Source organism: Hemitrygon akajei, chromosome 8 (genome assembly GCF_048418815.1).
Source record: "Hemitrygon akajei chromosome 8, sHemAka1.3, whole genome shotgun sequence".
Lineage (NCBI taxonomy): Eukaryota > Metazoa > Chordata > Chondrichthyes > Myliobatiformes > Dasyatidae > Hemitrygon > Hemitrygon akajei.
The window spans coordinates 90,597,675-90,609,781 of record NC_133131.1 but is presented as its reverse complement, the minus strand read 5'-3'; the positions used below and the strand labels follow the sequence as shown (position 1 = coordinate 90,609,781).

Sequence of the window (12,107 nt, the reverse complement as noted above, 5' to 3'; positions counted from 1 at the left end):
GGATATCTTTCCAACACTTGCCAATTAGGGTTCTGTACTAAGGTCTTAGCAGTTTGATTACTGCCTCTACCTTTGAAAATGTGGTTCCCTTTTTGTGGATATCTTTGCTTATGGTTGTTACTGTAAGCATTTTCAAAACTCAAGAACCACCTAGAAACTGTTAAAAACATGGAAGTGATGAGAAAAATTAGAGAAAACTAGAGAGATGGGACAATAAGTCATGGAAGCTTTGATTCCATCAGTAACTAGCAGTGAGTCATTGAACGTACAAGAGCACTATTGGTAATTGTACTTTTCTCATATGAGCCATTATTTACTGCAATTCGCGTTTTTAGAATGACCTGAAACAGATTGCATAAACAGCAAACTTCCTGCTTGTGGCAAGTCTCAAGGGACATTTTTTCCAAAGCTTAACTCAACACCATTATTACTAAATCCTTTTCTCGGTAATAATTGTTGCCTTTCTCTCTTTAGTCCACATGCGCTCATCAGCAGAAAATTTAGTACAGTATTAACCCTGGGTCATTAGCTGTCACATATCTATTGGGGGGGTGGTGGTGGTAGTAGTGGTGGTGTGTGTGTGTGTGTGTAAAAATTAAGTACGTGGTGCAGAAAGAGGAAAACTGAGGTAGTGCAAATGGGTTTCTTTTCCATTCAGAAATCTGGTGGAGGGGAAGAACCTGTTTCTGAAACGTAAATTGTGTGTCTTCAAGCTCCTGTACCAGATAGTAACAATGAAAAAAGGGCAGGTCCTGGGTAATGGGGGTACTTCATGATGGATGCCGAACTTTTGAGGCATCGTCTTTTGAAGGTGTCTTCAATGTTCAGGAGGCTAGTTCTTATGATGAACCTGGCTGAGTTTACAACTGTGTGCAGTTTTTTCCGAACCTATGCAGTGGCACCTCCATATAAGACATTGATCCAAGTGATTAGAATGTTCTCCACAATACATCTATACAAATTTGCAAGAGTCTCTGGTGATATATCAAGTCTCCTCTTAATGAAACATAGGCACTGTCATGCTTTTTTGTTCATTGCAGGATAGATCTTCAAAAATGTTGACTCCAAAAAACTTGAAACTGCACACCCTTTCCACTGCTGGTCCCTCAGTGGAGATTGGTGTGTGTTCTCTTGACTTCCCATTCCTGAAGTCCATAACAAATTCCTTGGTTTTACTGATTTTGAGAGCAATGTTGTTATTGCAACACCACTCAAGCAGCTAATCTTTCTCAATCCTGTACACCTTCATGCCATTGATTGTCAGTGAGGAGGAGATGTTATTTCTGATCCACACTGATGATAGTCTCCTGGTAAGGAAATCCAGGATCCAGTGCAGAGAGGGTTTAAAAGCCTATTGTTTGGAACATGTTTATTAGAACTGAGGGTATGATTGTATTGAATGCAAAGCTGTAGTCAATAAACAGCAACCTGACGTAGGTATTGTTAATTTACAGGTAATCCAGAGCCAAGTGGAGAGCCAGTGAGATTGTAACCACTATAGACCTATTGTGGTGATAGGCAAATTGCAGCGGGTCCAGGTCCTTACTTAGAAAGGAGTTGATTCTGGCCATGACTGTCCTCTCAAAGCACTTCATCACAGTAGGTGTGAGTGCAAGTGTCCGATTGTCATTGAGGCAGCTTACCATGCTCTTCTTGGACACTATATGTTTGTTGTCCTTTTAAAGCAGGGGGGAAATTCCAATTGCAGCAGTGAGAGATTGAAGATGTCATTGAACACAAGCACTAGTTGTTGGTTGGCAGAAGTTTACAGTGCCCTACCAAGTACACTATCAGCCTGAAGCTGTGTGAAGGTTTACCCTCTTGTCACTGGGTCCTCCAGTGCTTGCCTAATGTTGGCCAGTGGTGGATTGTACAGCACTATTGGGATGACAGAAAACTTGCTCAACAGATGAAATGGATGACATTTGACTGCTAGATTTTCCAGGTCAGTTGAGTAGGATTGAGACCGGACTGACATGTCTGTGCACATGATGAGTTAATCATAAAGCATAGTCCACCCCTTCTACCTTTAAAAGACTCAGTTGTCCTGTCTTTTTGGGGGATGGTGAAGCCTTCAGACTGCAGCGCTGCATTCATCATGGCGGGGGTGAGCCATGTTTCCATGAAGCAAAATTCACAGCAGTCCCTGAAGTCCCTCTAGTACTGCAATGTTGCTCTGAGGTCTTCTGTTTTATTTTCCAGAGACTGTATATTTGTCAGCAGCAGGATAATCAGGATTGGGTGTCTGAGGGCTTTACATTTCAATCGTACCTACAGACTGGCTCACCTTTCATGCTTCCTTGTACTCTTGATCTGAGTCTGCAGTCCAGGGTTCACCAATTTTGAGCATAGATAGATATTTTAAATGTCTTAAAACTATGTTGCTTACTGAAGTGCCCATGGCTGTGACTAGATTTCAGCTGTATTAGTCTTAAACGTGAATGGTTGATTATTCTTATCAGAGCTGCACAAGGCCAGCTGGTGGCACAATGGCATCAGTGCCAGACTCTGGAGCGAAGGCTCCCAAGTTGGAATCCAAGTGGAGCCACCCCCAAGCATGCTTTCCATTCGTGCCGGGTTGAGCGTCAGGCTAGCCACTCGGCCTTGTAAAAAAAATACAAGGGTTGAGTCAGGAACGTTCATATCGTGACCTGGTTAATCCGAAAGGAGACCAATCCTGACACCACGCGCCAGACAAGAATGGCTGACTAAAAACACAAAATGCTGGCAGAACTCAGCGGGCCAGACAGCATCTATGGGAGGAGGTAGTGACGATGTTTCGTGCCGAAACCCCAATGGCTGACTGTCTGGTGCAACACTCTTAAAAAAAAAAGAGCTGCATAGAAAGCATAGCCACTTATTGATGTCTGCTTGATCTCCTTTCTCTAACCCCTCATCTCTTAGCACCAAGCTTTTGTCCTTTATCTTTATTCAACTGTTCTTGTTCACCCTTAAACAGGTGATGCTCTATAGAGTTTGCATCAAGTAATGTTTCAGAATGGAACCTAGACTGCCATTTATTTCTTCCGAATGCTAAGGAAATCCATGTCACATTCCAAAAGATTCTCCAACTATGTGACGGTGTTAGTGGGCCCAGTTTCCTCTAGGTTAGTACCACAAAACCACTAAGACTTGAACTGGAAAACATCTGCATTATTGATTTTTGAGGAAATAGGTAAAATGGAGAGGGTTAAGGTAAGTTAATAGAGAGGTATGTCAAAGAAAGAGCTTTTTTTAACTTAAAAGGAAACTAGCAATGCAAATACATTCAAGAGGGGGGAATTGATGCAGAATGAATCAGGCAGGTACTTCCAAAGTATTCTGCCTCAAGAATGGAGAACGCTGTGTTGAGGGATAATACGAAACTGGAGAAACTGTCTAGACGAGTACTTGAATTACCTAGGCATAGAAGACTATGGGCCAAGTGTTGCAAGATGGAATAAATATGGATGGATGGATACCACTGGTTGCCATTGACGTTTTGGACCAAATAGCCTATTTCCACTTTGTAAGATCCTGAGTCAATATGCGCCATGAAAATAAATTCAAAGGCAGTATAGGAATGCAAATTTTAGAGTAAAAATTAGAAAGCTTGATCATGCCAATTTCTTTACACTAGCAAAGCTAGTGTTAAACGTTGGCAAGAAGAAACATGGTTGACAGCTGAGTAAAAAAGATAGATTGACAAGTTTATGAAAGAAGTATTTTTTTTGAAGAAAAGGTTATTTTGTTGTTTATGGAATGTCCCCGATATTAGTTCTGCAGTTCATATGGAGGAAAGAGGGCCACAGATTGCTTATTGATATCTTTATTTCAAAGCACAGAGACTGAAATGAAGCAACAAATGTTGATGAACTCAGTGAACTTAGCCTGGAGTTTTATAGCGGTTTTCAGAAATAATTCCAAATGCATATATAAATAAGAACAGATACCAGTTGACAATTTTTACAGTTTTCCTGTGCATTTTTTATTGAGGTTTTGGACTGTTTAAAGCAAAAGCTTAGAACTATGTGGTTCCATGGAGTATCCCTTAAAACCTTTCTAGGAATGATTTCATAAGTTGCATTGTGTATTTTTTTCCTCTCTATTTTATATCAATGGGCAAAAATTATGTATCAAAGCTAAGAAATGCCATTCAAAGATATATCCAGCAACAGGAGTGGATCTTGCTGTGTAATTGAGCATACGATTCAGTAAAGAGATTGAAAGACTTCACTATTGAGAACAGCTGGTGAGAACAGATAAATTCCTAACTGTGGCGACCCACTTTCTGCGTAGGCGAACCGGCTCACAAATAGCCAGCGCGCGGGGGGAGACTTTGGTAATGCACCTCTGATGTCATTTCCGCCCGAGAGGGCGGGCGCTAGGGATTAAATGCCAGCGCCACGAAGTTTGAATAAATTAGTCTCCAAACGACTTACGGACTGCGTGTCATTATTTCAACGCTGTGTGTAGCACATCGCTACATTGGTGACCCCGACGGTACAAACGGGATTTGGACCAAAGATGACCGACTCTTCATCTGTTCACGCAGTTTCACTAAAACTGCCGACTTTCTGGACGCTGCGACCACGTGTGTGGTTTAGCCAAGCAGAAGCCCAGTTCCATATTCAGCAGATATCCTCTGATTCCACACGTTACTACCACGTGGTGAGTGCCCTTGACCAGGAGACGGCCGCCCAGGTTGTGGATTTCATACAGTCGCCCCCGGAAGAAGGCAAATATGAAGCATTCAAAGCGCTGCTCATTGGGACCTTTAGCCTCTGATGGCGTGAGTGAGGTGCCCGCCTGCTTCACCTGAACGGTTTGGGAGACAGACTGCCGTCAGCATTGATGAACGAGATGCTGTCCCTGGCTGACGGACACAAGCCCTGCCTCATGTTCGAGCAAGCATTTCTAGAGCGACTGCCCGAGTACATACATCTGCTGCTGGCCGACGCAGATTTCAGCGACCCCCAGAAGGTGGCGGCCCAAGCAGACGTGCTGTGGAAAGCCAAGAGGGAGAGCGTGGTGTCTGTTGGTCAGATTACCAGGCCACACGCCCAACAGCAGACCAGACCAGGCCTGGCAAGGGGGCGCCCACAACACAGAGGCAGGAGTGAGGAGGCCAGTGAACAGTGGTGTTTCTACCACCAGCGGTGGGGCACAAAAGCCCGCCATCGTCACCCGCCCTACAAGGACCAGGGCCAGCTGCCGCTAATGACTATGGCGGCTGGCCACCAGGACAGCCTCTTGTACGTCTGGGACAAACAGTCGGGACACCGCTTCTTGGTCGACACCGGAGTGGAGATCAGCGTCTTGCCCCCGACGGGGTACAACACCCTCCAGGACCCACCCTGAGGGCCGTAAACGGCAGCACGATACGGACCTACAGCACCCGCACAGTGCAGCTGCAGTTCGGCGCCAGCAGGTTCACGTGGGACTTCACACTGGCCGCGGTGGCCCAACCACTCTTGGGGGTGGATATCTTGCGAGCTCACAGCCTGCTGGTTGACTTGCAAGGGAAAAGACTGGTACATGCTGAGACTTTCCAGACATTCTCCCTGGGTGAAGCCAAGTTGCCGGCCCCACACCTGGACTCCATCACGCTGTCGGACAACGAATTCACCAGAATCCTGACGGACTTTCCATCGATTCTGGCACCGCAGTTCATGGCAGCCATGCCCAGACATGGGATACAGCACCACATTCCGACCCAGGGACCACCTCTCCAAGCCCGCGCACGAAGGCTCCCCCCGGAAAATCTCCGCCTGGCGAAGGAGGAGTTCAAGAGGATGGAGGAATTGAGGATCGTACGGAGGTCCGACAGCCCATGGGCCTCCCCCCGGCACATGGTGCCCAAAGCAGCCGGGGGTTGGAGACCATGCGGCGACTACCGCAGACTGAACGAGGCTACCACTCCAGACCACTACCCCATGCCGCACATACAGGACTTTGCAGCAAATCTGCACGGAGCAAGAATCTTTTCCTCGTCCGGGGATACCATCAAATCCCAGTGCACCCTGAAGACATCCCCAAAACAGCACTCATCATCCCGTTCGGCCTGAAGAATGCCGTACAGACGTTCCAGCGGCTGATGGATGCGGTGGAACGTGACCTGGACTTTGTGTTCATCTATTTGGACGACATCCTTATAGCCAGCAATAGTCGCCAGGAGCATCTGTCCCACCTCCACCAGCTCTACTCCCGCCTGAGTGATTTCGGCCTCATGATCAACCCGGCCAAATGCCAGTTTGGTCTCGATACCATCAACTACCTGGGCCACAGGATTACCAAAGACGGGGCAACACCTCTGCCCGCCAAGGTAGACGTGATCCGCCACTTTGCCCGGCCCAACACGGTCAAAGGCCTGCAGGAGTTCGTTGGTATGGTGAACTTCTACCACTGTTTCCTCCCCTCAGCAGCCCGTATCATGTGCCCTTTGTACACCCTGATGTCGGGTAAAGGCAAGGACATTACTTGGGACGAGGAGGCCATGGCCGCTTTAGTTAAAGCCAAGGAAGCCTTGGCAGATGCCACGGTGCTGGTACACCCAAGAACGGATGCTCCGACCGCCCTCACGGTGGACGCATCCAACACAGCAGTCAGTGGGGTGCTGAAGCAGCTCATCGAGGGGCGCTGGCAACCCCTGGCGTTCTTCGGCAAGCACCTACGAACACCCGAACTCAAGTACAGTGCTTTCGACCGGGAGCTGTTGGTACTGTATCTGCCAATCCGCCATTTCAGGTACTTCTTAGAAGGCAGGCCGTTCACCGCGTTGTTGACCTTCACGTTCACAAAGATGTCCGATCCCTGGTCGGCTCGCCAGCAGCGACATCTGTCCTACATCTCCGAGTACACGACAGACATCCAGAATGTCTCGGGAAAGGACAACGTCGTGGCGGACGCACTCTCCAGACCAGCTGTCCATGCCCTGTCCCTGGGGGTGGACTATGCAGCTCTGGCGGAGGCGCAGCAGGCAGACAACGAGATGCCCAGCTACAGGACCGCAGTCTCGGGTTTGCAGCTGCAGAACTTTCTCGTAGGCCCAGGTGATAGGACCCTCCTGTGCGACGTGGCTACCGGCCAACCTCCCCCCATCGTCCCGGCAGCCTGGAGGCGGCGAGTTTTCAACTCCATACACGGTTTGGCGCACCCATCTATCAGGACAACCGTCCAGCTGGCCTCCAGCAAGTTCGCATGGCACGGACTTCGCAAGCAGGTCGGTGAATGGGCCAGAACGTGTGCGCAGTGCCAAACAGCCAAGGTGCAGCGGCACACTAAAGCCCCACCGCAGCAGTTCGAACTCACCCACCGGAGGTCCGACCACATTCATGTGAATATCGTGGGCCCCCTACCAGTGTCCCGAGAAGCGCAATACCACCTAACTATGGTAGACCGGTTCACGAGGTGGCCAGAGGCGGTTCCGCTCACCGACATATCTGCCGATTCCTGCGCCCGAGCACTGATCGCAACCTGGGTAGCACGCTTCGGGGTACCAGCCCACATTACCTCCGACAGAGGCGCCCAGTTCACCTCCAGCCTGTGGTCGGCTGTGGCCAGCTTGTTAGGAACGCAGCTACACCACACTACTGCCTACCACCCACAGTCGAACGGACTAGTGGAACGCTTCCACTGTCACTTGAAGTCAGCTCTCATGGCCCGCCTGAGAGGACCTAACTGGGTGGACAAGCTTCCCTGGGTCCTGCACAGCGCCCAAAGAGGATCTGCACGCCTTGTCAGCCGAATTGGTGTACGGCGCACCCCTGGCAGTCCCAGGAGAGTTCATATCAGCCCCAAGGGGGCAAGAGGAAGAACCTGCAGCAGTCCTGGACTGGCTACGCTCGGCAACCTGGCCCCCGTACCAACTGCACAGCACGGACGGACCCCGACCCATGTACCCAAAGACCTGCAGAACTGTAAGTTCGTATTTGTACGAAGGGGCAGATACCGGGCACCACTACAGCAGCCGTACGAGGGGCCATTCAAGGTGATCAACAACAACGGGTCCACGTACGTTCTGGACATTGGGGGGGGAGAGGAGGTTTTCACGGTGGACCAACTCAAACCAGCCCACGTGGACTTGGCGTAGCCGGTCGAGGTTCAGGCACCACAGTGCAGAGGCAGACCTCCCAAACAGAGGCTGATCCAGACTGTGGACATTGGGGGGTGTATCGCCGGTTCTGGGGTGGGGGGGGGGGGGTTATGTGGCGACCCACTTTCTGCGCAGGTGAACCGGCTCACAAATAGCCAGCACGAGGGGAAACTTTGGTAATGCACCTCTGACATCATTTCCGCCCAGAGAGGGTGGGCGCTAGGGATTAAATGCCAGCGCTGCAAAGTTTGAACAAACTAATCTCGAAATGACTTACTGACTGCGTGTCGTTATTTCAGCACTGTGTGTAGTACATAACTGCTTTTTTAAATGATTTGTACATAACAAAATTAAGTATTGGAAAAGAGAATTGGATACTACAATGTGACTTAAAGGAGCCTGCTAAGGAACATCCAAGGGGACCCTCTGCCTGTGAAAGTTGAGCATTAATAGTTGTTAGAATCATGGTATACTCTGAGCTGGCATTATTGGATCAGATAGTTAAATAGCAATAGAACACCTGTTGGCATCTAAAGTCCTCCTTTATTTTGAGAGTTACATTAAATGATTCAAATCCACAATTTCTTTTTTTATGGATTTTAGTATTTTAAACTGGATTATTCATGATGCATTACATTCTGGCAATGAAAAGCTTGTGATTAGAACCAGAGGCATTCAGTTATTAAGTTACAGAATCTTTCATTTAGAATGCTGACTGAAAAACTGTATTGCAAGTAATTTGTAAAGACGTTTTTTATTCTTTCACAGAGAAGTAAAGGGCAGAAACGAAAAAGAGGTACCAGCTCGGATGGCGAAAAGGCTGAGGTTTGTGCTAATTTACAAAGCACATATGTTTCCATCTTTTAACATTATGTATATAGCATCTAGAAATTTATTATTTTCTAGGAACCAATTCCTCCTAGAACAAGACGACGACGGCAAACCTCATTACAGAAAAGACCAAAATCTGAAGACCTGAGGACAGAATGTGCTACCTGCAAGAATCCTGGAGACAATGAAAATTTAGTCAGGTAGATGTTCAATGAATTTTACTCTTGCTACTTAACATTTTCTTACCTTTGTATTTACTTATAACATTATAAATATTATAAAGTAATTTACAATATTGTAATCTTTTAAAAATCTGACTGCAGAATCTTTGATTTGGAAAACCAGATTGATTATGTCTATTGAGATACCACAAACATTTGCATTATGGATTTTTATGTAATTAAGTTGGATAATCTCTTTCTGTACATGAGGATTAATTATACCTTGTCAGGTTGATTGTCAATATAGTATAACAACAGGTCACAAAGATAAACAGGCAGTAATCCAATTGAAGTACAGAGTTCTGCATTAAGTAAAGCTTATTCAGTCTAGCAAATAATCAATGGGTTAGTTTGCTTCTGACATCTAGTCATCTGATCTGTGATTATGTTACGATGTTCGCTTGCATTTTCCCCACTAGAATGCTGCATACAAATGTAAGGAGAAGTATCAGATTTTTTTCTGAACATGTTTTGATTTTCTATATCCAGAAATTGGACTTTTATTGTGGTGTGCCAAATAATGTTGCCTTTCAGCTAATGCTTAATTGAATCTACTGCTAAAAGAATGGAATATTGCAGGGATCAGTGGTGAGACCTTTGTTGTTTGTAAATATGTGTGACATGGGTGAGAATATAGGAGTGATTGGTACATTTGCAGATGGCACAGAAACTGGTGGAGTTATGGTTTGTGAAGCTATAGTCGGTCATAGATCAACCTGAAAGATGTGCAGAGGCATGTCAGACATAACTTAATCTGGATTAGTGTGAGAGAATGTGGTTGGGGAGATCAGTTTCTGCTAGAGCATATATAGTATATGGAAGGGGCCTAGGAATGTTGATGTTGGAGGGCAAGTCCTTTGCTCTCTAAGAGTGGTGACATTTGGTATGCTTGCCTTCGTAGACTGGGGTTTTCAATATAAGAGTTAGAATGTCATGTTGCATCTGTACAAATCTTTAGTAAGACCACACTTAAAGTATAATGTACAGTTCTGATTGGCACATGACAATAAGGATGTTATAGCAACAGAGAGAAAGCACAGAAGAGATTCACCAAGTTGTTGTCTGTAGTTTCAAGGAGAAATTGTCAATGTTACTGAAATACAGGAAGTGAAGGGGTGACATTGTTGAGGTCTGCTAAACTATGAAGGACATAGAGAGAATAAATAATCAGTGTTTTTTCCCCTCTCAAGTTTGGGGGTCTCTAAAACTAGAGCATGGGTTTCTGTTAAGGGGATCTGAGAGTTTTTGTCATAGAGATGGTGAATATTAAATGACCCTCAGAGAAAGGCAGATACTATTGCAACATTTAAAAGGCATTTGGACAGTTTGGTAAGATAGGAAAGGACCAGTGGGATAAGGGTCTAATGTAGGTGGACAGGATTAGCATAAATGGGAATCATATTTGACATAGATGAGATGGGTCATAAGTAACTGTTTCTGCACTGCAAGATCTTATGATTCAGTGTACCATAGTTCCTCTCAACTAATATAAGTTAAAACCCTAGTCCTTAGAAACGTTCTTGTAAATTTTCTCTATACTTTGTCAAGGACCTTTATGTCTTTCCTGTGGCATAGATTAAAACTTAGATGTAATATTATAATTGTGACCTAATCAGAAAATTACTATAGTTCAGCATAATTTCACTGATTTGTATTCACTGCTCTTGTTTTGCTGTACATACATTATTTTGGCTCATGATATCGTTGATGAAGAGCAATGTCCCTACCCTTAAACCAAATAAGTCTCCACTGGTAAGCAGCTGCTGGCACTGCTGTATTAATAAATATCTTCTCCTAATGTAAATATAACCTGATCCCAGGGGAATGCCTTGATTTCTTTGCTGCTGTGTGCCTCCTAACAAAGTATTCTTAAAAATGAATGTAAAATGTCAGCTATATCCATCAAACTAGTGACTTAGATTGTCAAATTGAGAATTTCTTGAAATCACGTGTGCCAAAAAAAATTCTTCATCATATATTCAATCCTGTTTGAAATCATGCAATCATAAAACCATAGGGCATAGAAGGTCATTCAGCCCATTGAGACTGCTCCACCATTCCACCAAGGTTAATTTATTATCCCTCTCATCTCTTTTATCCTGCCTTCTCCCCATAACCTTTGATATCCTAGTTAATCATGAACCTATCAATCTCCTCTTTAAATATACCCAATGACTTGGTCTCCACAGCTGTTCGTGACAATGAATTCCACAGATTCACTACCCTCTCTTTCTGGGACTCTGCAGTTCATGTTCTCTGTATCTGTTTGCTACTTTTTTAACTCTTTGCACAATTTCATCAAGGCACTCTAATGCTGAACGGACTGTACAGCCTGCAGCCATTGATGCAGTACTGTACTGTTTCTGTGGCTGTGGCATAGAGCTATCAAGCTCCTGGACTGGTTTGTCTTGCCTCAGCAGCTCCATGGCTGTGGACTTACTTTTGGAGACTCTGGGGTTAATGTTATTTGTTTATTTTTTATTGTTTGCACGGTTTGTTCTTTCATTCACACATTTGCATGTTTTATGGTCATGTGTGTGTTTTCTTTTTGAATGGGTTCTGTTGTGTTTTTTTTTGCTTTGTGGCTGCCTGCATGAAAACAAATCTCAAGGTTATGTACCATATACATACTTTATTAATAGATCTTCTTTGAACTCTGGCTAAATGGATGTCCCTCTATTCTGAGGCTGAGTCTTCTGGCTTTAGACTCTGCCACTATAGGAAACATCCTCTCTCCATGAAAGAGGCAGTTGGCTCACAAATAGAGAAAGCTTGGAGACAATGTGTGAGGGAGGATAGGCAGGTGATAGAGAAGGGACACGCTCAGATAGAGGTGTATAAGACGATGAGAGGCATTGATTGTGTGGATAGTCGGAGGCTTTTTCCCAGGACTGAAATGGCTGCCACAAGCAGGCACAGGTTTAAGGTGATTGGGAGTAGGTACAGAGGAGATGTCGGGTAAGTTTTTTACACAGAGAGTG

The 12,107-nt window shown here is 45.5% G+C and overlaps 1 protein-coding gene across 5 annotated transcripts in view; it reads left to right on the top strand.

The window, feature by feature from the left end:
- phf14 (PHD finger protein 14) overlaps positions 1–12,107 on the top strand; it is a 259,027-nt gene that overhangs the window by 155,965 nt on the left and 90,955 nt on the right. For all 5 annotated transcript variants that reach the window (XM_073054151.1, XM_073054153.1, XM_073054154.1 and 2 more), the window contains exons 15-16: positions 8,843–8,899; positions 8,981–9,105. In XM_073054151.1, the coding sequence (XP_072910252.1) occupies positions 8,843–8,899; positions 8,981–9,105 (182 nt within the window). The remainder of the gene's footprint in view (positions 1–8,842; positions 8,900–8,980; positions 9,106–12,107) is intronic.